The sequence below is a fragment of the Eubalaena glacialis genome, chromosome 7 (genome assembly GCF_028564815.1).
Source record: "Eubalaena glacialis isolate mEubGla1 chromosome 7, mEubGla1.1.hap2.+ XY, whole genome shotgun sequence".
Lineage (NCBI taxonomy): Eukaryota > Metazoa > Chordata > Mammalia > Artiodactyla > Balaenidae > Eubalaena > Eubalaena glacialis.
Genome location: NC_083722.1, coordinates 111,718,313 through 111,743,168, shown reverse-complemented (window position 1 = coordinate 111,743,168; position 24,856 = coordinate 111,718,313). Strand labels below are relative to the sequence as shown.

The 24,856-nt window shown below is 41.7% G+C and overlaps 1 protein-coding gene across 1 annotated transcript in view; it reads left to right on the top strand.

Annotated features, from left to right (window-relative positions):
* Positions 1–539: 539 nt before the first annotated feature.
* The window catches only part of KBTBD12 (kelch repeat and BTB domain containing 12), a 51,414-nt gene continuing 27,097 nt past the window's right edge, over positions 540–24,856 (top strand). Inside the window, exons 1-4 of the mRNA XM_061195625.1 lie at positions 540–590; positions 8,594–9,775; positions 12,080–12,350; positions 15,015–15,165. Coding sequence (XP_061051608.1) covers positions 8,706–9,775; positions 12,080–12,350; positions 15,015–15,165 — 1,492 coding nt within the window. The 5' untranslated portion in view covers positions 540–590; positions 8,594–8,705. The remainder of the gene's footprint in view (positions 591–8,593; positions 9,776–12,079; positions 12,351–15,014; positions 15,166–24,856) is intronic.

The following is a 24,856-nucleotide window of genomic DNA, read 5'->3' as shown; positions in this document are numbered from 1 at the left end:
TTGGCCTCTGGGAGCTTTCGGGGGTGTGGGGAGATGTGACAGGTTTGCACACCTGGCTACAGTGTGACGCTCTGTAGGGTGAGCACCGTGTGATGGGCACAGGCCACATGCTCCCAGCCCTTCAGGCCAGAACAGCCAGTAAGGACCCAAAAAATGAGTTTGTGGCAACTGCTGGAATCCCGCCCTCCGGTGCCCACAGGTGCTGAGCATGAAGCCTCAGGCACTGATGCCCTGCACCTGCGCACACGCTGTACCCACACGTGTACACACGCCTGCACACACGTGTACACATGTACACACACACACACACACACACACACACACACGCAAGCGCTGCGGCGCGTAGTCCCTGCAGCCCGGGGCGGGAGGGTGGGTGCAGAGGGCGAGCACCTGTCCGCCCGCGGAGCTGCCAGGCCGCCTCCTGCCCGCGGGCGCCCGCGCCCCCTCCCCGCGCCGTCTATTTATATCGCTCGCCGGCTCTGCCCATATTGGGCAGCGCCAGCAGGTCAGGCGCCCCAGGCCGGGTCGCGGCGCCATTGCGGCGGCCCCTGCGGAGCGACTGCGGCCGCGCCTCCCGTCGGGGTAGCCCCGTAAGTAACGGTGACCGGGCCGCGGGGACCACCCGGGGCCCCTCCGGCACCTGCGCCCCCGCCGCGCGTGCAGCCCCGCGCCCCTGACCGCCTGGTCCTGGGCCGCCCTCGCCGGCCCTGGTGGCCGTGGAGGGGACGCCTGTGTCTGCCCGTCCCGGGGGTCCTCCTGGAACCGAGAACAGTGCCCGGCACTCGACAGGATCCGCTCTCTGAACTGTAGACTGAGGAGTCTAATCGCCCTGCGTTTCCCACCCCACCCCCACCCCCGCGGGATTCTTAAGAGTAACTAACGAGCTCGATGCATGTTTAAAGGCTCTGGTAAGAATGCAAAACGTCAGCTCTTCAAAGGAAAGGAAAAAGGAAACTTGCCTTATTTAGCTTCATCTCCATCCTGGCCGTCATTAAAAGCCAGGTGTGTGGAGTGGATTATTACTTTGCAAAAAATCCAGCATTTTCCAATGCTCCTGGGAGACTCGGAGTGCATTCAGGGTGGGGCAGGTGTTCTGAGCCATTTTCAGCCAGGGTCTACACAAGATGGTGATGCTGAAGCAAACTAGGGTGTGGGGAGTAATGGGAAGAGCCAGGGGTCACCAAGGTAAATGCTGTAGGATAACTAAAGGGGCAGGGGTGAAAAAAATTATAAATGAGGACTATCAGGTCTCTAATCATTAGGGCGGGGGGGGCTGGGAATGGGGAGGAGATGTGCCATCTGAGAGGTGGGGCTACTCAGGTCCTGCTGGTGGTTGTCGCCATGGGAATTAAGAACCCACTGTTGCCCTATCTTGCGTGTTTTTTTCAATAGATGCTGGAATGTTTCAGCTCTGCATGTTGACAATTAATTTACATAAAAAAAAAAAAAAAGTCTGAGCAGCCAATTTGCTATCTCTGGCTTCAGTTCTCTAAGAATGGGGGCCAAATTCCTGAGCACAGTGGTGACGGGGAATTAATTTTGAGGATGGGAGAAGTGGGTGTCAGAACGTGTCAGGCTATAGGCAAGGAAATCAAGTTAATGATTCTGGGTGATTTATTTGACTTGGACAAATGGATAGCAACTTGAAGAATCAAAATATCTTCAAGACAGTGGTTAATAACATGTATAAAACCTAAAAGAAAAAAAAGTTACGAACTTGTAATTTAGGACTAAGCAACGCATTCATTTAATTGCACAAACCATCTTGAGCAACTCTTCTGTGCCAGGCATTGTCACAGACAGACGCTAACAATACAGAAAGGGTTAAGACCTGACCCCCTACCCTCAATGTGCGCATCAGTGAAAGGCGAGGAGGGCGAATGCGTAAATAAATTGCAGTAACAACGGCGCAATAACCACCGTGTTCAAGGTACAAGCAAGGAAGGGCAGAGAAGGCTTCACTGAGGAAGTGACGCCTGGACTGAATTTTGAAGAGCCAGTTACATTTTTTCAGGTGGAAGCAGGTGAAGAATATTCCAGACACAGGGAACAACATGTGTAGCCACACAGCATTAGAATAGTGAGTGGTTCAGTACTACTAAGAGATTGGAAAATATGAGGAAGGAAAGTCCGGAGATGGGGCAGGAAGGGCTGGGAGGTGCCAGGCTAGGAAGGGCCTCCTAATGCCTGGAGGATGGGTAGTGCTGGTGCAAATAGGCTTGAGGTATTTTTTTAAATGTGGGGTAATGATTTCATACATGAGAGTCACCAACTTACAGAAGGGCTGTGTTTTAAGCTTTGGAACTGAGACATCATTGACGTCATGTTGACATTCCTTGGCTTGCCAATCAAAATCTGTTGAAGGGGGTTTTAGGCTGGAATGTAGGACCCTAACCAAGTAATTTCTCAGGTCTTCAGTTTTTTTCATCGATAAAATTCAAGGCTTTGCTGTTGATCAACTCTATCATTTCATATTATGACCTACTCACATACTGAACATTTCTATGGGAAAAAAATGTATACACTAATTCTGGAATCCAGTAGCTTCTTTTCCCACCAAAGCACAAGTAGGAAGGAATTGTTTCTGCCTTTCTCCCAGAGTAGTTCTCATTAAGACTGGAGAAGCAGGTTGTAAGCATTTGTATTTTCCAATGACTCGTAAGTTGGGCTGCCTACACTTTGACAGGTTAAAAAGAAAATTCTCAATGTATCTACGTATCCTGTCTGCCTGTCTGTCTGCCTCTCTCTATCTATGTACACGCACTGATGTGGTTTACACTGTATGGGGCTGGCCAAAAAGTTCGTTCGGGTTTGATGTTATGGCCAAACCCGAACAAAACTTTTGGCCAACCCAATAGGTTAGGTTTTCAAAGTTATAAGTTACTCTAATGTTAATACAATTTTTAATTTTAAACTTAGTTTATGCAATATTTAAGACGTGCAGAAAGGCCTAATGAATAATAAAGTATGTTATCGGGTTCCCGCCATGCAGCTGATGAAGTTGAACGCTGATTACGCAGCTGAAACTCCTGTCACCCTCCTCCAGCTGTGTGCCCTCCTTCCACGCCTCCGGAAAGCAACCACTGTCCGGAACCTGGTGTTTAGAATTACCTTTCATTTCTCTATATTCCACTACAGTTGTACATACCCTTAAAGAATATACAATTCTTTTAACTTTTAATTTTGATATAATTTCAAACTTACAGGAAAGTTCTAACAGTAGGACAAAAAACTCCCATAGACCCTTTACCAGATTCACCATTTATATTTATTTTGTCATAATAGATCACCTAGATTTACTCTATTAGAATATATAGTATTGTTTTGCATAATTTAAAGAATATATCAGTGGCGGGCAGCACCTATTCTTTTAGTCTTTTTCACACATTGATGTTTGTGAAATTCATCCATGTCGATACATGTAGCTCTAGTTCATTCTTTTTTTTTTTTTTTTGCTGTACAATATTCTCTTCAGTGAATATGCTACAGTCTATCTGTTCTCCTGTTAACGAATATTTAGGTTATTTCCAAATTTTTACTATTTCAAACAGTGCTGCTATGAATTTAAACTAGTTTTAACTTCAGCAAAACATGGAGTCATGGTCATGTATCAATCATTATTTAGAAAAAGTAGCAACTTTAAAGATAATATAAAGATTATAAAATTAAACATTGTAAAAGCAAAACACTGGTAGTTTAAGTAAACTAACATTTTTATGCCACATTAAATTCTATTTTATTTTTTTAATAAATTTATTTATTTAGTTAGTTATTGGCTGTGTTGGGTCTTCGTTGCTGTGCTCAGGCTTTCTCTAGTTGCAGCAAGCGGTGGCTACTCTTCGTTGTGGTGAGCAGGCTTCTCATTGCGGTGGCTTCTCTTGTTGCGGAGCACAAGCTCTAGGCACGGGGGCTCAGCAGTTGTGGCTCATGGGCTCTAGAGTGCAGCCTCAGTAGTTGTGGCGCACGGGCTTAGTTGCTCCGAGGCATGTGGGATCTTCCCAGACCAGGGCTCGAACCCGTGTCCCCTGCGTTGGCAGGCGGATTCTTCACCACTGCGCCACCAGGGAAGCCCCACATTAAAATTTATAGCAATCCATTTCTTAAAACTAAGTATACTGGACATGGGTAAAACTGCATTTTGGATTTGCAAAGTAATTAGGCTTTATTCTTGTGATTTATATTTATTTTTGCTACTCATTTTTTCTCCATTATTATGGGTACTATTAATATGAATGCACAATTCAGTCTTCTATAAATTGGAGCAGAGAATAACTTTCCACTGATACCACTGAGAACATTTATACAATTTTATTTTGCTGATGAAAGGAGAATGCCCTCTGTGCCCTCATTACAAGAAAAAGTTGCTGTCAGCTCTCTTTTGTGAGCTGTGTCTGTACCCACAAGCAGTTTGTATATGAACCCAAACATTGTTATTGTTCAAAAAATGTTTGTACAGGTGTATCCAGTTTCAGCTTTACCAAGCAAATTACATGTTGTACATGCATGGCCTTATTTAATTCTCCCAACTATTCTTATATAATTCTCAAAACTAATTCCAAGCAAGGAATCGAAAAGAGGCTAAGAAACTTGCTCACGTTGTAAATGGTAGAGCGACGTCTCCGAACCCAGGTCTCAGGAACCCAAGTCAAAGCCCACGTTCCGAACCTCTGAGCTACCCTCTGCTACCCCACTGTGAGCACTTGGATACAAAGGACTGATCCAACTACTTTATTTGTATACAGAAACCCCAATTTACACATGCAGAAACCAAGGTTCAGAAAGGTTACATAATTTTATGGGACTTCCCTGGTGGCGCAGTGGTTAAGAATCCGCCTGCCAATGCAGGGGACACGGGTTCGAGCCCTGGTCCGGGAAGATCCCACATGCCGCGGAGCAACTAAGCCCGTGCGCCAGAACTACTGAGCCTGTGCTCTAGAGCCCATGAGCCACACCTACTGAGCCCACATGCTGCAACTACTGAAGCCCGGGCACCTAGAGCCCACGCTTTGCAACAAGAGAAGCCACCACAATGAGAAGCCCGCGCACCACAACAAAGAGTAGCCCCCGCTCACCGCAACTAGAGAGAGCTCGCGCACAGCAACAAAGGCCCAACGCAGCCAACAAATAAAAAAATAGTAATCATAAATAAATTAAAAAAAGAAAAAAAGAAAGGTTACATAATTTTAGGATGACACAAAGCAGTGGCTAAACTGAGATTCAGGCCCAGGACTATCTCACTTCAAAGCCCCATCTACAATGCCAGCATCTTCTCTCTCAGGATTTCCACCAGTAAATTCATTTGGTCTGTAAATCCACAGCAATTAGAGTAGCTTTCAAGAATTTTATAAAAGGCAATTAGAAGGAAGGGATACTTAAATATATGTGCCCATCTAAAAAATTCATAAATGTTCTCTCATTTCCTTTTTAAAAGTATTTTTTGTTGTTGAAGCCAGCATTTGGGGCAGAGAAACTGTACCCAAGTAAAGTATTTATTCAAGAAACTGATTTACCTTTGGGAATCTTGGGGACACCAGATGATCTTTTTAAAATAGGAATTTGACTGTTCCCCTTCTCAAAACTCTTCAGCTGGAGTTAAGCAGAGAATTGGAGATTAGGCACCAGACATAATCTAGAAAGTGGATTTATTTATGACAGTGGCACAGGAATTGTTGCCCTGTTGCCTGCTTTATATCACCCACGAGCTAAGAATGAATTTTATAATTTTAAGTGGCTTTTTACAATCAAAAGAAGATGTGGAAATGTATGAAGTTCAAGTCTCAGTGTCCGTGAAACGCATTTTTTGGCACAGAGTGATGCTCATTTGTTTACATATCACCTCTGGCTGCTTCTGCATTGCGATGACGGCAGCGCTGAACTGTTAAGACAGAAACCCTACAAAGCCTGAGATGTTTTCTCTCTGGCCCTAGTTCGGTGCTTGCTCTAGAGGGAGTGCAGACTCTGGAGTCAGATGGAACTGGGCTCAAGACTCAGTTCGTGTGCTTGTAAAATGCTGTAGCCATTTAATGAGAAGAGGTAAACTCAGAAGAGTTGACGTAGGGACTTTTGCCTTCTATCAAGGAGAAATGAGCATAATGAGAAGTTTCTACAGTTCTTTTACTTGACAGTGTACTAATAGGGAATATAAGAATATACCTAAAGTGAAACTTTATAAAATATATAATTGCTGTTACCTTAAGCAACCTTGTCTCAGTATTTTTGCACACGCCACTTATACTAGAGAGGACTCCTGAGTGCCAGTACCAGCACTCCCAACTCAAACTAGCTTAAACAATGAGGGGAATGGTTTCTCTCTCAAAACTGAAAAACACAGAAATAAGGCATGTTTCAAGCTCCACTGCTCTGAAATCTCTGCCTTCTTTCCTGTACTGGCTGTGTCCTCATGCTGGCTGTGGGGACACGGCTGCAGCGGATCCAGACCTCTCATCTCTGTAACACGTGGACACCCCCAACCAGTGAACCAGAGACTGAGCTTCACTCCAGTCGGGCCAATCTCAGGTATCCCACCAGCCTCAGTGGTAAGGAGAACGGGAGTCAGTCCCACCCCAGTGGCACCAAGGAAAGGCAGGCTGGATGTGGGGAGAAAGCCAACATTGTCCACTATAGAGTTGTGTATAAGATATTACCTATAACATCTTTACCAAGAAAACCAGTCCATAATGTACTAGGTATCTCATTTTTAACCTCTCTTTGAAACTAATGCCACTTTTGTTTTCATTAAACTAGCCCTATGCCAAAAAGTTCAACGAGGGTAGCTTGGTTCCTGCCTTAAAGATACAAAACCCTAGGTTGTAGTCCTAACATTTGGGTCCCCAGCATCTGGTTTCTTTCCAGCAACATCAAGAACTAATGAGTCTGAACTACCGGCACTGTGTTAGATCACGTGATCCAATCTGGAAGCTACCCTTGGCCTTGTAGCATTGTGGGTACTGGTACCCGTTGAGGGATTCTTGTATATCAGTACAAATGGAATAGAAATTTTAAAATATTTCCTTATAAGAAAGGTTTTACCATTTTTAGTTTGAAGTAACAGCTGTCATCTATAAAGTTGATTGAGGTGTTTATGTGTAAAGAAGCCTACATAATATGATTTGGGCTAATCATAATGTGTTATAGGAGAATTTAGAAATATAATGACCTCTTAATTACCCATAATTGGATTCTCTTTGTAAAAATCTAAAACAAATAAAGCGAAAAAGCAAAGTTCACTTTTAACCTGCAAACCCTTGTACAGAAAGTCTTAAGTTCTTATTGAAATAAAACTGAGCCATTAATGCCAGAAAATCCAGCGAGGAGGGTTTTATTTCTTTCTATTTCAAGTATACGGATTCCAAGACTGGCTAGTTATTATGATTCCACACCCTTCAGCACAGTGGTTTTTAGGTCTTACAGTTGCCATTATATAATTAAACATTCCTATCATGCTTAACACTTGTTTCCTGAAATGAACTTTAATTCAACACTGAAAAAGGGCCAAGTCTCATTGAGACATATGAGATTTCTAATCCTTCACAGGATTACAGAAATTTAGAAAATTTATAAGCTTTACGGCTGACAGATTTTGCTTTCACAGTGTTGAAATTATCACCTCCCTGCCTTTCTTAGCTCCTCGTGCTGACTTTTCTACCATCAAGGTTTATTCTCACTGCGGGCGACTTACAGCAGCGTTAGACCTGGACAGGGTGACAGAGATTGAGATCCGCTCCTCCCATTAAGGCTTATGGCTCTAGGAGTGTCCTTCTTTAAATCAAAAGAGCTAATTAGCTTCCTTGAAACATCCTGTTTGCAGTTCCCTGGGGAAGGGGAAGCTGAGACAACCAGCTTAAAGAGATTTTTAATTAGACTAGTGCTTTTTCAGGCAAGAAGTGATTCGCCTCTGCCTCTGTGAGACAGGGAAGAGAGAGAAGCTGAGCAGGAAGGGCAGAGAAAGGGAGGACTTTTGTGTGTTTTCTAAGCTTAGGATGGTTTAGTTGTAAGTTTCAGGTATTGTGAATTCTCACATCAGCATGTATTTGGTTGCGCTTTCCAAAGCACTGTTTTGAATTATTTGCCACACAGCAAAGTTTGAGCAGAATTTTAGTGGACTTTTTTTTCAGCCAGCCCGCAAGGCCCCCTTGTGATTTTTCAGATTGCTGCTGATAGCATTTGGGTGCATTTTGGGGGATGGTGCACCTAACCCTTTCGGTGATGTTGCATCCCCTCAGAGAGGATGCTTCCTAATGCCTCTGTATCCTCCATCTACGGGTCAGCTGAATTTGGTAACTGGAAGCGGAAATGCGAAAGGTGCTCATCTTATCCCTTTTCTCTTCATTCACCTTGGGAGGGAGGACTTTCCAGCCTCCGCTAGAAAAATCGCTGCCGCTAATTAGGAAAATATTCTTATTGGTTAATAATTTACTGTTTTTAATTTTACAATCAACGTTATTTTTAGATACCAAAGTAGTTGTCTTAATGTTAAACTACTCTGCTTGGAATGAATAATATTTACTTATAAATACTTCTTAGAAGTAATGCTGCATAGTTAAATTACAGAGAATTTATTTTCTTAGAAGAAAACTTCTTTTCTTTCCTTCAGGAACGTTACATGACATCTCTGTTGCTTGGTGAGTAATCAGACATGTAAACAGGACCTCAAGAATCAAGCTACATTTAAAGAAGACTTACTTAGAAACACTGGAGAGGACACCATGGAGTGCAAGACTGAGGGAAAAGAAAAATACCAACACAGCTTGAATTTACTGAATAAAATTAAGAACATGAAAGAACTAGCAGAGATGATTGATGTTGTACTCATCGCAGAAGGGGAGAAATTCCCTTGCCACAGGCTCGTTCTGGCTGCATTTAGTCCTTATTTCAAAGCGATGTTTACCTGTGGACTACTTGAGTGTACTCAGAGGGAAGTCGTACTTTATGACATCACAGCAGAAAGTGTGTCGGTGATATTAAATTATATGTACCATGCGGCTTTGGAGATCAGTAATGCCAATGTACAGACTGTGGCTATGGCCGCCTATTTTATGCAGATGGAGGAAGTCTTCAGTGTGTGTCAGAAGTATATGATGGACCATATGGATGCCTCGAACTGTGTGGGTATCTATCATTTTGCAAAGCAGATTGGAGCTGAAGATTTAGCTGATCAATCGAAGAAGTATTTATATCAGCACTTTGCTGAGGTGAGCTTACATGAAGAGATACTAGAAATTGAAGTGCACCAATTTCTGACGCTTATTAAATCAGATGACCTGAACATATCCAGAGAGGAGAGCATTCTGGACCTAGTTCTGAGATGGGTAAATCATAACCGAGAACTGCGCACAGAGCATCTTGCGGAACTTCTGAAGCAAGTTAGGTTGCAACTGGTAAATCCTTCTTCTTTAAGACAAGCCCTGAAAAGGAACACAATGCTTCTGTGTGATGCAAATTGCATTGACATCATTCAAAACGCATTCAAAGCCATCAAGACCCCTCAACAGCACTCTCTCAATCTTCGTTATGGCATGGAGACTACCAGTCTTTTGCTGTGCATTGGCAACAATTCTTCAGGAATCAGGTCGAGACGTAGGAACTACGGAGATGCTAGTTTTTGCTATGATCCTGCATCGCGCAAGACCTATTTCATCTCCTCTCCCAAGTATGGGGAGGGTTTAGGCACTGTGTGTACTGGTGTTGTCATGGAAAACAACACTATCATTGTGGCTGGAGAAGCAAGTGTCTCTAAACTCTCCAGACAAAAGAGCAAGAATGTTGAAATCTACAGGTTTGTATCTAGCCATATACTTGTAACTTTGTTTCAATTATCTTGCTTTGACATTAGCAGAAGTACTGCTGAGTGATCACAGCTTAAATTACATGTGGTCAGAATTACCCTGTAATCACATATTTTACATAGATGTAAAATTCGTAACGAAATCATCCACATTTTAAAATTATTTTTCTCTCCCTTTCATTATTAAGAACATATAGTTGAATGTGCATAAGTTAAATGTATATACTTTATGATTCCTCTGTATATTTTCACTCTTAGCTTTCACTATTCATATGCTATAATTGCTTTGTTTTTGAAGAGCTGAATATAACTTTTAACAGGAAGAAAAGTTTATTAACACTGACGCCTTTGAACTGACTTTTATTAGTTCACAATTCAGAGTAATAAGTAATTTTTTTTCTTGACCAAAAAGTACTATTTATCAGTCAGTTTTCATTCTGTACTTTTTTTTTTTTAATTTATTTATTTTTGGCTGTGTTGGGTCTTCATTGCTGCACGCGGGCTTTCTCTACTTGCGGCGAGCTGCGGGCCACTCTTCATCGCGGTGCGCGGGCCTCTCACTGTCGCGGCCTCTCTTGTTGCGGAGCACAAGCTCCAGACGCGCAGGCTCAGTAGTTGTGGCTCACGGGCTTAGTTGCTCCGCGGCATGTGGGATCTTCCCAGACCAGGGCCCGAACCCGTGTCCCCTGCATTGGCAGGCAGACTCTCAACCACTGCACCACCAGGGAAGCCCTCCCTCCCCATTTTTAATTCAAAATGTTAAAACAAAAATCCAATTAGCAAGTTGCCCAGCAAACATGTACTTCCCATCCTTCATGGGATTTATTTTGTTCTTGGCCTATTTTCTTAAACTGTGCCTCAGAAAACCAAAACCCATTTTTTAGTTCTATTTATATATTCATTGTCTTTGCTTCAGTAGCCCCCACCTGTAGACACCTAATTCTCCCTTCTCCTCTAAAATCCAGAACAATTAAAAATAGTGGTGAAAATATCACCTGTGCTGCTAGGGACTTTGGTTTCCTACCTAGAATTACATAGAAGACAGCTATCATGAGGTTTGATAAATGTGCATTCAGTTTGTGACAAGGCAGACATGCCTGCAGGAAAAAAGCACCATCTTCCAACTTCCCTGTCCAGCCTGAAGTAAAACGGTGTCTCTGGGGAAGAACGTAAGAGTTGGCCTAGAACAATGGGGAAAACTTCTGTAATGTGATTAACTGTCACATGTTTGATGCAAAATTTGTTTCCAAACAACAAAGTTTTTTTCTTATTTTCCATATTTTTTCTGGTTTTTGTTTTTTGTTTTGTTTTAGTTTTGAATTCCAATTATACTTTCTGCATTTTCTAGGACAGAACTAATTTCACATATTTTATCCCACTGTCCCCATGGGTACTTTTGTCCTCCTTAGACTATCTGTCCCGATCATGATTCGAGAAAACAGACTTGCCATTGTCAAGAGGCAAGACAAAAGATGGGCACAGACTCATCCATTTGGTGACCATGTAATGCTACACACACACACACACACACACACACACACAGAGATAATTACTTAATGTGCTGGACTCTAGGAGGTGTTGAAAGACCATATCACCTAGTGTCCCTGCTCTTCTCCCAAGACTCTTCTCAGACCAACATAATTATTCGTGGTAGAAATTACTGAAACTACCACGTTTAGTAGATTAGAACAGCTGTGAGATGCCCAGCAGACACCTACAGGTGGGTTTTTATACACTAGCATGCTCTTGACTCTGTTCCAAGCCAGTCAGAACCACAAGAACAATCCTTAAAATTCTACATATCCTGCATCATCCCATTAGAAACCTGAATTTAAATATTTCCAGATTTTCCGCCCTAAACAGATTTCTTTAATGTAGTATCGAAATGAGACTTCTAGTCAACAGAATAAGACATTTTTTATTTTTCTTTATCTTTATGTATTCTCTTTTAGCAAATGATTTGCTGAAAGACTTTCCTATTTTTAATTTTCTTTCCCAGAATTAGGAAATGAAAGCTAGTCCCTGGATAATCTATACTTTTTCAATATATTGTTTTTTTCTAAAATTCTCTAGGTAGGTGTGGTTGACTGTTTCTGTGTAATTATATTTTTGTTCAGCATTTCTTTCCCCCAAAAAACACAAACCTGTATCACTAGCTTATATTAATGTTTTTTTCTTCTCCAATTAGAAGAACCAAATCATATTGTTTTTCGTTGGAAAGAAACAAGTGTGTTTTTTTGGCAAGTTGTTTTTATATTAAATCTAATTCTGGGTTCGCTCTCTGTTAATTTACAGGTATCATGATAGAGGAAACCAGTTTTGGGAAAAGTTATGCACAACAGAATTTCGAGAGCTCTACGCTCTGGGCACCGTCCATAACGACCTCTATGTTATAGGAGGACAGATGAAAATTAAAAACCAGTATCTTATTACAAACTGTGTTGATAAGTACTCTGTAGAACGAGACACTTGGAAAAGGGTGTCCCCCCTTCCACTACAGTTGGCGTGTCATGCTGTAGTAACAGTGAATAATAAACTTTACGTGATTGGAGGCTGGACCCCTCAGGTTAAGAAATTTCCTGTGTACCTAACTGGCATGGCTGTGCTGAGTCTGGCTGCTCTGTTGAAAAATGTTGTAGTCGTTGAATACTAAAAGAGTGCGACTCACATTTCGGTAAAATGCCTTTTCTGTTATAGACTATTAAATGGAAGATTTTAAAGTGTTAAAGCAGCTTAGGAGAATGAATTTTAAAGTGTGTTATTCATAGGCATGACTTCATTCAGTGTCTGTGCTGTGTTCTTCATAACCCGTCCCATTCAGTGTCTGTGCTGTGTTCTTCATAACCCTTCCCATTCAGTGTCTGTGCTGTGTTCTTCATAACCCTTCCCATTCAGTGTCTGTGCTGTGTTCTTCATAACCCGTCCCATTCAGTGTCTGTGCTGTGTTCTTCATAACCCGTCCCATTCAGTGTCTGTGCTGTGTTCTTCATAACCCTTCCCATTCAGTGTCTGTGCTGTGTTCTTCATAACCCTTCCCATTCAGTGTCTGTGCTGTGTTCTTCATAACCCGTCCCATTCAGTGTCTGTGCTGTGTTCTTCATAACCCGTCCCATTCAGTGTCTGTGCTGTGTTCTTCATAACCCTTCCCATTCAGTGTCTGTGCTGTGTTCTTCATAACCCTTCCCATTCAGTGTCTGTGCTGTGTTCTTCATAACCCGTCCCATTCAGTGTCTGTGCTGTGTTCTTCATAACCCGTCCCATTCAGTGTCTGTGCTGTGTTCTTCATAACCCGTCCCATTCAGTGTCTGTGCTGTGTTCTTCATAACCCTTCCCATTCAGTGTCTGTGCTGTGTTCTTCATAACCCGTCCCATTCAGTGTCTGTGCTGTGTTCTTCATAACCCGTCCCATTCTTGCTGACTATGAAGGATGCTTATGCTGAGGGGTTATCTGTAAGGCGCATCTAAGTAGGAGGCAAAGAAGCTGGATCCTCATCCCAGTTCTCTCTGCTTTATAGCTGTATGACCTGAGGCGAGTAATTCTTAGGTCGTTTTCATATTGAAGTCCTTACTCTAAGTGGGAAACCAGAATGTTCATCCTGTGATGGCACAACCATTTCCACAAAAGTATACTGCAATTTTAACCTCTTCATGTCTTTGCTGGGCATCAGCAGATAGAGAAACCAGAGACTGCCTTGAAGCCCAGCGAAGGGAGGCAAGACAGGATGGAGAAGTCAGTGGAGTGGGACCACAGTGGCCCTTTCTCTTCTCTTTGGTGTCCCTCCGAGCGCCCTGGGGCTCTCCCAGAAGTTTCACTCCAGCTGCCTTCTGCCATGGCCAACCAGTCTTTCTAATAAAGATTAATCTTACCAGCTCACTTTCTGTCCCCATGACATAAACTAATTTTATTTTAGCCTATATGATTTTTTCTTTCACCAGATTCGCTTCATGATAAAACTAGTGCTTTTTAAATCATTTCATAAGCTTAAATTTTGCCTTTTATGATATATCATACTTGTTTTAAAAACAAACTTCACATTTAATACATTTTAAAATTCATGCTATATATCAAAAAGTAGCTTAGATTTAATCACAGCTAGTAGCTGAAACGTGACAAATTATTTGTAATAAAGCTTTTTCAGAACTATTCATTACATAATTTTGCATGAATACGCTCCAAAGAAAAGCTTTTCTTTGCTTTTTTCCACTAAAGCAAATATTAAATACTTAAATTAGAAGGAAAATTAAAACAATAAAGTCAGTATTTCCTAATTTATAATGTCTTCAAACACGTCAGTATTTACTGCATAACGAAAGCTTTTGCTAGTCTCTACCGAATACAATACATTAAATTGCAAGAAAGCATGGGGTAGTGATTGCACTACAGTGATTATAACCCTGAGCTAAAACTAACTGCATACAACTTTCTTAAGTATGGAAATTACTTCTCTGTTGAACACCTGCATCCAAAACAAAAAGCAAAAGACACTTAAGCATCTTTAGCTTGAAGTCACAGAAGTTCCTAACACATTGTAGACAAAAAATATTACTTGACCTGAAGTTTAGGAGTAGGAAAAGCCACATAACATCTGTGCGTATTCAACTTCTACTTTCTCTAGTCATTAAAAAATATATATATATATGTACATAAAATAAATACATAAAAATAACTGCAAATAATTTCTATTAATCCATGTATCTTTAAAATTAAATTCAGACCACTCCTGTATTATGGTATAAAAATACTCTCATTACTAAAACACTCAAATGTTTTTGTAATTTTGTTCCATTTGGATTAGAAAAATATTATAAAGAAAAATGCCTTATAAATTATTAAAATTAGTTTCTCACAAGTATTATTTAAGCCGCCACTATAAAGCTTGGTAAAATAAAATTATACTTTAAATACTATTCAAAAAAGCTTGGTTTTATTTTTAAGGCTTTGCAGTGCTTCATTTTTTTAAAAAAATGCTGTATCGTCTCACTGCTCAGATCACAGATTGTTTGCTATAACCCAACACCTTAGCCCCATTATCGTAGAATATAAATTCCTCCGATATTGACAGTGTACTTATAACCTCAAGTCATGGGATTTGGTGTGTCTGTGAGTATGAGTCACTACAGTTAACCTCTATTTATCTCCTTGGCTGTCTGCTTGGATTAATTGCATTCATGTACTCACAAAGATCTCTAAGTGGTATGTTATTATACTGGCTGTCATAATTTCATACAGATGGATCTTCCTGATGAAGAACCTGATCGATTAAGCAACAAGCTGTTGAAGTATGACCCCAGCCAAGATCAATGGACAGAGCAGGCACCCATGAAGTACTCAAAGTACCGATTCAGCACAGCTGTGGTCAACAGCGAGATTTATGTTCTGGGTAAGAAGAAGCTAAAAGAGTGTAACTCCTTTTATTTTTCTCAGCAGTTTGCCTCAGTGAAAATGAAATATTCTCCCTTCCTCTTGCATTTCAGTGCAACTATATATACACAACTAGCCCCCAATTCTCTTTTGTTTCTTAATTTCTAGAGCACAGTCAGATAAGATTAAATGAAAGTCCACTGACTTGTTGAAAGCAAAGTTATTTTTATCAAATTTTTGAGTCTCTTGGAATGCAAGAACAGTAGTGATACATCCTTATATACCCACCAAGTGAAATATGGTGAAAAGGCAGTAAGCCTTTGGCCACCTTCAGACGATGAAACGTGGGCTTTTGCAACCAACTGATTCTCTGTACTAACAGAGGAGAAAGGCAGCAGACATAAGACGATGCCACAAATTACGTCAGGCCTCTTCGTGTTGCCTCACCCACCAAACCTCTACAGAGGTTACTAAGTAATTTTTTATCCGAATGCATTTTTTCTTATCTCTGGTATGTGTGGTCCTGCACCCCCCACTAGGCACTGGTGAGAGACTGGTTCGTTCCCACTCATGGGGGTTAGAGTGACTCTGAACATCCTCTGTGTCTCCCCGTCCTTCCCACTCCTTGTATTAAGTCCTTTGCTCGTCTAATCCCCTCCCTGCTCCCTAACGTCACCCTCTGTCACCTCGCTTCCCACCCCTCCATCACTTTCCCATGAGTATAGGAAGAAAGAGGCTGAGACAGGAGGCTGAGTGGACCGGTAAGTTGATGGCGATGCCGATTCTTTGTTTTGTCCCATCTGCATCGATGCCTAACTGGCAAAAACAACACGGGGAAGATGATGGGTAACAAAAAGATGGCCAAAAAAAGAAATATGGGCTGAAAGCAAACCAAGCACTTGAGCAGCTTTTTTTTTTTTTTTTTAAACTAAAGGGAAGCCATTATCTCTTGGCTGCCTGCACAGCATGAAGCAAAATAATTAATGCACTCAAACATTAATAGTTCTATGATTTTAAGAACAAGAACATTATGCAACATAATTTATGACTGCCTCAGTTATGAGACTCACTTGTGATTATAATTGAGTTTTTCCTCTGGGTATATATTTGTTACTTTCATTATAACCGTATGCACTGTCATAGGCCCAGTAGAGGTAACATCTAAACTAGGATCGATTACATGGGATGGATGTATAACTCAGGAGTGAAGGGCTGATCCACTTCTTAAAGTTGGAGGCAGTCAAAAGTGGGAAAAAATGATGTGTCAATTGAAGCAAAATGAGATTTCCCCCGCTGTGGAGCCACAACTAGGCTCAACGTGGAATACAACTGATAGTGTCATTTTTTTGTAAATTGCCTGGAAAGGACACCCAAGACACCCTTTGGAGCTCACGCTTCACAGCATGAACAAACGTCCACTGAGTGAATGGAAGGGAGTAGATTTTAAAGGACCTGTAAGATGTGGGTAAGAGAAATAGAGGAAAGAGTGTGCTCCAAGAAAGGAGGCGCTGGGGAAGGGTGGGGAGTACAGTAGAAAGAAAGGCAGAAGCTGAGGTTTGGAGGTGAGAAGAAGATGCTAGGAGTAGAGGATGCGAGGAGGATGAGTGAATGAGCCCACAAGAGCAGGGACGGGTGGGGCTGAGAGATGGACTCGTGCACGGGAGCAGATTACAGAGGCTGGTGGATGAAGAATTAGGAGAGCAAGAGGGAGCAGTGAGGAAGTGCACAGACACACGAAGAGAGAATGTCTGAGGAAGGTTGCCGAGGCGAGGATATAAAGAACGCATCAAAGGTGAGAAGAAAATGTTAGTGGGGAGATCAATTAGAAAGTCTTTTGCAGTAGCATCAAATTTAGTTTCTGGATATTCAGGGCTGGGGACCAGATTCACAGTCTCTCAAATAATTTTACCATCTTGGCAGATTCAATCCAAAAGGTTCCACTTTCCCAACGTTTGCTACTTAACTCCCAGATCTATGTATAAGCTTTCAAATGGAATGAATTTCAGTTGTTTAGGTATTTTGGGGGTACACTTAGTTCAGATTTAACTGTTCATTGCAAATATAATTGGAATGTGGGCAAATATCATACAGAGCCCTAAAACCTTCTCAATGACTCACACAGGTACCATGCACTCATGTGTTAACTGTCTTAGCAAAAGCCCTGTCTGCTTTTGGGAATCTGTATGTGTCCCACTGTGATTGGAGTCACTGCCAACTAGTATAGCAATGAGCCCTCTCCCTAATACCTGTGTTGGATTTAATTCCTTAAGATCTCCTAGATAGTCTACAGGCTACTCCAAAAGAGCAGCCACTGAAATCTCCTTCACCATGGAGCGAGTATGATCAAGGGGGGAAGGCACCAGATCCTGACTCCATCATTTACTACCTGTATGTCCCTAGTCTAGTAAATCTTTTTTTTTTTGCGGGGGGGGGGGCGGGTAATATTAAAGTTTGAATGCCTGCCTCTTAAGAGATATGATTAAATAAAATAATGCATGTAAAATCCCTACAATATAAGTATTCAGATGTTATAACTAAAGTTCCTTGAGCCCTTTGTGTTACAGACACTTTGCTTAATTCTTTACATAAAAAATTTCATTTAATGGTCATAAAAAACTGACAAAGTATTAACTCTCTCTGTATGGCCGACTAGATATCTAGACTGAACCTCCCACTGAAAATACCAAAAAATGTTAGGTGAAACATGTTTAAAATCCCCTGAACTAAGAACTGTTATGGCAGTAAACATTCAGTGGGCCAGAATCTAAGTGAAAGCCGGAGACTTCTAGCTATGGAGAAGTGAAAAGGGAGACATCCCCTCCCCAAAAAGCAACTATAAAGACAGATAAATTTGTCAAAAACAACAATTTCAGATCTCTGGAAATCAACCAAAGATAAACAACAATTTGAGAAGAGCTTAATTTCTCGACACTGCTGAACTTGAAGTCAGTCTTCAGGCAGCCTGTGACATCCTGGCCTGAGGCTGCCCCGACTTCGCAGCCCAGAGCATTCAGCGTGGTAGTTCTACTGGAGTGGGGCTAGCTGTGAATCCTAGCAGCTTTGTTTGCCAAAGGGGGCTGATATGTTTGGGAGCGGAGGGTGGAAAACCCACGCTCAGAGTGGCAAATGGAAAAAGCCTGCAGCTCTCCTAAGCGTGAGCTTTTAGTCCTGGTTGGGACAGCAGCAGATAAGAAAACGAGCCAGAAATGTAACAGAGATCTTCTAGGGAAATCCTAGAATAAGAGCAGATTTGAGAAGTCTGAAGAAAGAATCTGTGAACTTGAAATAGATCAATAGAAATTATATAATCTGAAGAAGAGAGGGGAAAAAAATTGAAGAAAAATTAGCAGAGCCTCAGAGACATGTGGAATAACATGAAACCCACCAATATAGGTATAATGGGGATTCTGAAAGGAGAGAGGGAAAGGGGCAGGAAATCTCTTTTCAAATGAATATTTGTCAAAAACTTCTCAAACTTGATGGAAAAACATTAATCTACAGTTCCAAGAAGCTCATCAAATCCCAAGTAAGATAACTTCACAGAGATCCTCACCATAACACATCACAGACAAACTACTGAAAGACAGAAAATCCTTTTTTTTTTAAATTAATTAATTAATTTATGTTTGTCTGCATTGGGTCTTTGTTGCTGTGCACAGGCCTTCTCTAGTTGTGGCGAACGGGGGCTACTCTTTGTTGCGGTGTGCAGGCTTCTCATTCTGGTGGCTTCTCTTGTTGTGGAGCACGGACTCTAGGCTCACAGGCTTCAGTAGTTGTGGCTCGCAGGCTCTAGAGTGCAGGCTCAGTAGTTGTGGCGCACGGGCTCAGGTGCTCCGCGGCATGTAGGATCTTCCTGGACCAGGGATCAAACCCGTGTCCCCTGCATTGGCAGGCGGATTCTTAACCACTGTGCCACCAGGGAAGTCCCCAGAAAATTCTTAAAAGCAGCAAGAAAAGAATGACGTCACATAGAGGGGAACAACAATACGCTCAGCCAGTGACTTATCAGAAATAGTGGAGGCAAGAAGGCAGTAGAGGGCTTCCCTGGTGGCACAGTGGTTAAGAATCCGCCTGCCAATGCAGAGCACACGGTTCGATCCCTGGTCTGGGAGGATCCCACATGCTGCGGAGCAACGAAGCCCATGTGCCATAACTACTGAGTCTGCGCTCTAGAGCCCGTGCTCCACAACAAGAGAAACCACCGCAATGAGAAGCCCGCGCACCACAATGAAGAGTAGCACCCTCTCGCCACAACTAGAGAAAGCCTGCGCACAGCAATGAAGACCCAACACAGCCAAAAATAAATTAATTAATTTTAAAAAAAGAAACAATTAGCAACTGAGTCTAACAACATAAAAAATGATTATGGGCTTCCCTGGCGGCGCAGTGGTTGAGAATCTGCCTGCCAATGCAGGGGACACGGGTTCAAGCCCTGGTCTGGGAAGATGCCACATGCCGCGGAGCAACTAGGCCCATGAGCCACAATTACTGAGCCTGCGCGTCTGGAGCCTGTGCTCCGCAACAAGAGAGGCCGTGATAGTGAAAGGCCCGCGCACCGCAATGAAGAGTGGCCCCCACTTGCCGCAACTAGAGAAAGCCCTCACACAGAAATGAAGACCCAACACAGCCAAAAATAAAATAAATAAATAAAATTACAAAAAAAAAAACTGCTAAAAAAAAATGATTATGTCATCAAAAATTCTTAAGAAAAAATGAAAGAACTGAATCCAGCAACATAAAATATTATTATATATAATACCATGACCAAGTGGAATTTATCTCAGGAGCGCAGGAATGCAAGGTGACTTTAATATTAAAAACTCAATTAATATAATAAACCATATTAGTATAGAACAAAAACCAAATGATCATCTCATAGATGTAGAAAAAGCATTTGGCTTGAAATTATTTACAAAACAAAAACATCACAGACTTAGAGAACGAACTCATGGTTACTAGGGGGGAAGGGGGAGGGGGAGGGATAGTTAGGGAGTTTGGGATTGACATGTACACCCTGCTATATTTAAAATGGATAACCAAGAAGGACCTACTACATAGCACAGGGAACTCTGCTCAACATTATGTAACAACCTAAATGGAAAAAGAATTTGAAAAAGAACAGGTACTGTATATGTATAACTGAATCACTCTGCTGTACACCTGAAACTAACACAACATTGTTAATCAACTATACTCAAATATAAAATAAAAATTAAAAAAAAAGAAAAAGCATTTAACAAAATGCAACCCCCTATCATAATAAAAATTCTCAACAAATTAGGACTAGAAGGGAATTTCCTCAACTTATTAAAAGGTATCTATGCAAAGACTACAGCTATGGTACGTAGTGGTGAAAGACAGCTCTTATTCCTAAGATCAGGAACAACAGACAGGCGCCTGTTCTTGCTACTCCTATTAACATTGAAACAGAGGTTTTAGCCAGTGCAATAAGGCAGTAAAAAGAAATTAAGCCATACAGATTGGAAAGGAAGAGTTTAATAGTCTTTAGTCACAGATCATATAATCCTACACGTAAAAAATTCTAAGAAAGCTAAAAGAAAAGAAAGAGAGAGAGAGGGAGAGGGAGAGAAAGGAAGGAAGTGAAAGAAAGAAAGCAAAAAAGAAAGAATACTAGAACTAATCATTAATTTTAGCCAAAGTCACAGGATACAAAATCAGTATACAAAAATTAATTGTGGGATTTCCCTGGTGGCGCAGTGGTTAAGATTCCATGCTCCCAATGCAGGGGTCCCACGTTTGATCCCTGGCCAGGGAAGTAGATCCCACATGCATGCCACAACTAAGAGTTCACATGTCACAACTGAGGAGCCCATGTGCAGCAACCAAGGAGCCCACGAGCCACAACTAAGACCTGGTACAACCAAACAAATAAGTATTTTTTAAAAACTTATTTGTATTTATATGTGCTAGCAATGAACATTCCAAAAATGAAACTGGAAAAACAATACTTCCCAATAACATCGAAATGAATAAGGTACGTATGAATAAATTCAACCCAAAAAGTGTGAGAATCATACACAGAAAACTACAAAACACTCCCAAGAGAGTTAAAAAAAGAGCTACATAGGGGACTTCCCTGGTGGTCCAGTAGTTAAGAATCCAATGGTTAAGAATCCAATGCAAGGGATGTGGTTCCTATCCCTGTTCGGGGAACTAAGATCCCACACGCCGCGGGGCAACTAAGCCCGCACACACCGCAACTACTGAGCCTGTGCGCTCTGGTGCCCGCGCGCCTCAACTAGAGAAGCCCGCATGCTGCAACAAAGATCCCATGTGCCACAACTAAGGCGCGATGCAGCCAAATAAATAAACTAATTAATTTTAAAAAGTGGTTCCTTCTGCATTTGTTTGAAAAAAATAAAAATAAATTAAAAAGAGCTAAATAAATAGAGACATATTCCTTGTGTATGGATTTGAAGACTCAATATTGTTAAGATAGCAATATTCCCCAAATTGATCTACAGATTGTTTTTTAAAGTTGACGAGCTGGTCCTAAAATTATGTGTAAATGCAAGGAACCTAGAAGAGCCAAAACAATTGTGAAAAAGAAAGTTTGAGGACTTACTTAACCCACTTTTAAAATCTAGAGTTACAGTAATCGAGCTATAGTGGTATAGAACCAATGGCAGACACATATATCAATGGAACAGAAATAAGAGTTCAGCAATAAGTTTTTACATTTTTACTCAGTTGATTTTTGACAAAGGTGTCGGGGCAATTTCAGTGGGGAAAGATGAACTTTCCAACAAATGTGTTGAGCCCATTACCTCACACCACAGCAAAAAAAAGGAACAATACTGTATCGTGCACTTAAAATTTTGTTAAGACGGTAAACCTCATGTTAAGGTTTTTTACCACAATGAAATAAAATTTAAAAAAATTAAAATTACAAAGCATGCTGTTAAAGTAAGAAAGATGTAAAGGGGTGGGGGAAACACACATATTGAGGAGAGAAAATATGGTGTAGAAATTCAAAATTAGACACTGAAGGAAGTAGGAAGGAGGTAGCAAGAGCCCTGGGCTCGAGGGGAGAAGCATCATCACAAGACTCATGACATCACAAGACTCATGAGTGAAAACAGTTATTAGGAGCTGAGTGCGAACGAGGAGCGGTCTTCTCAGAAGTGAAGGGAGAAAAAATTCAGTGGAAAGTCAGTCTTTTTAAATAATAGGTAAAATTCAGTTGAGTAACATGGGTGTCAGATAAGACTAATGCTTTCCATCAGAGAGATACTGTGTTTTCTTATCATACTGCAGTTTGATTCAACGAATACCTGTTGGGGCATAAGATGTGTCAGAGCCTGGGCTGAGTGTTGAGGACCCAGGGATGGGAGACACACGCTGAGCCCAGGAGGAGTGATGGCCTAGGACAAGGTACAGACAGATAACCGTGCATACACAGGGCTAAGTGCACACCTATGTGGACACATGGTAACACCTATGCGGATGGTAACTAACTCACGCCACAGGTAGGAATTAGTCAAATGAAGAAAAAGGAGAATGATACACTTGGCACCAGGAACAGGATGAGTCCGAATGTGGTAGAGAAAGATTACATGGAGTTACTTTACTGCTCTAATATCTCACTTCACCAGTGAATATTAATTTGGTCTGTTTCTCAATTAAATGCCGACTACTGGTTGCTGTTAAACGATAAGACCACCACTCAGCATCTGAAATCAAACGCGCTGACGTTATTGCTCACCTACGTGCAGGAGGGTTAGCTGGTCAGAGACCTTCTCATTGGGCAAAGCAGATGGATAATCATAGGATTGTGCGCAGGAGTTTGTTTTGGATTAGTGTTGTCACAAAGGTGGCAGTGGGCTGTTGTCAACCTTAGACATGTGGTTTGTGTTCGTTGCAGAGGCAGGAGTGTCAAGTCAGCCTCGGCAGAGGGGTCAGAGATGAGTCAGCTTCTGACCGGCTGCCCCAGAGGCAAGTTCACTGAAGCAGGTTGTCACCGATTGATTAATCAGGTTGAAAACCAGTTCTGATGTTGGCTCGTTACAATGCCTGTAGTAAAAATAGTTTTTTCTTAGGGGTGCGGACCTTTTATATATTCTCACTCTCCCCTTTGGTCTTCTATCAGCCAAAGCAAAAGGAGAGACCATGACTGTGATCCAGATGTCCTCCACCGTGCTTGATTCTCCTTGAAGACAAGATTTTATCTGTGGGTCTGATTTTCAGTTTGCATGTCCATCAGCATAAGTCCATTCTGTTTTTGTCTCTAAGTCATTTGTTGGAACATTTGTTAGGACAGTGGCTCTGTAGATTTAAGACTCCGGATAAACAAATCAAGCTGTGCAATATACAAGTGTAACAGAGTATTACACGGAGGAGGTGGAGGACACTCTAAAGGCACCATCTGGATTTTTCCAGGTCCGACCATGAAAACATGTCCCAACAACTGCCTGAGTCTTCCTTGATAGCCTTCCTTGATAATCCACTTTTCTTTTTGCGTGGATAGAAATTGTTGTACCTCATCTGTGGTGTTGATCCAGGTACAAAATGAAGTGTCAGCAATGGCACAGACTCCCCTTGGTTAGCAACCGAAAAATCCAAGGCTTTGCTGACTTCCGTAACTACCTGGGCAAAGGAATTTTAACTGGTTGGTTTACTATTTTCTACATCAGCCAAAGCGGGGGACAAATTGTTGAGGACCCCCTGAGTTGAAGAGCAGCCACGCATGGGATGGTTAGCCTCAGGACTCTACTCCACCAGTGTTCGTCCTGTCCTCTCAGGCTCTGTTAGAGGATGTAAACCCCTGAGGGTACTGGGACACGGACACTGAGACACACTGTCTAACTAATAGGCTGATAGGACAACTGGTCCTGGCCCTGGACTGGTACCCAGAGGCTGGCTCCCACATAGGAAGAGAGAAGCAGGGGGCTGCATTAGAGATGTGATCAGCCTCACTGGAGCCATAGGTAGACTGTCTTTAGGGCTCGTGGTAAACTGTCACTATTACATCCCAAGAAAACTGTTATCCCTTTGTGTCAGTGCAAGGACATTTTTTTTCATTTTCGTATTGCATCATTATTGGTAACATTCGTGTAGCCTATCTCTATATCATACTTCCAATTAGCTGCACAAGCGACAGTTCGGGAGAGCCAAGTAATAGAGTTACGATGGTCATCATCCCTCAGTAAGACAGGAGAGAGAAAAATATCATCAGAGACATAAAGAATAAAAATACACAAAAAAGATTGTGACAGTGGTTTTAGCAGAATCTTGTTCCGATGGTCTTAGGCAGAAGCATTTGCTTTGGGCAGTGGTCTCTTTAGTTCAAGGATTTTCCATGGACCAAATGCTTCTGGAGGTTATATGGAGAACCTCAGTTTAAGATCAGTTTAATGGGTGTGTGCCCAGTTCTGTTTACTTCCTAAAACTCTCTGAAAATGTTCATCCCATGTTAGGTCTAAATCAGCAATGTTCCATTCCGACTTATTTTTTCTGAGACTCCTTTTTCAGGGTTCAGTCCATTTACAAAAAGAGAGGACAAGGTTTGCTCTACCTTAGCTGTTGAGTGTACCCAAGAAAACTGTCTGAAAGTTTCCTAAAGTCTGTTTTTTTTAAGTCTCCTGTTGATTCACCTTTATGGGTGTTTACATTTTGAATCTTTGTGTTCTATTACTTATCCAGCACTACTCAGATGATTACATGGACGAGGCCCCTGTCTACAAAAAGTT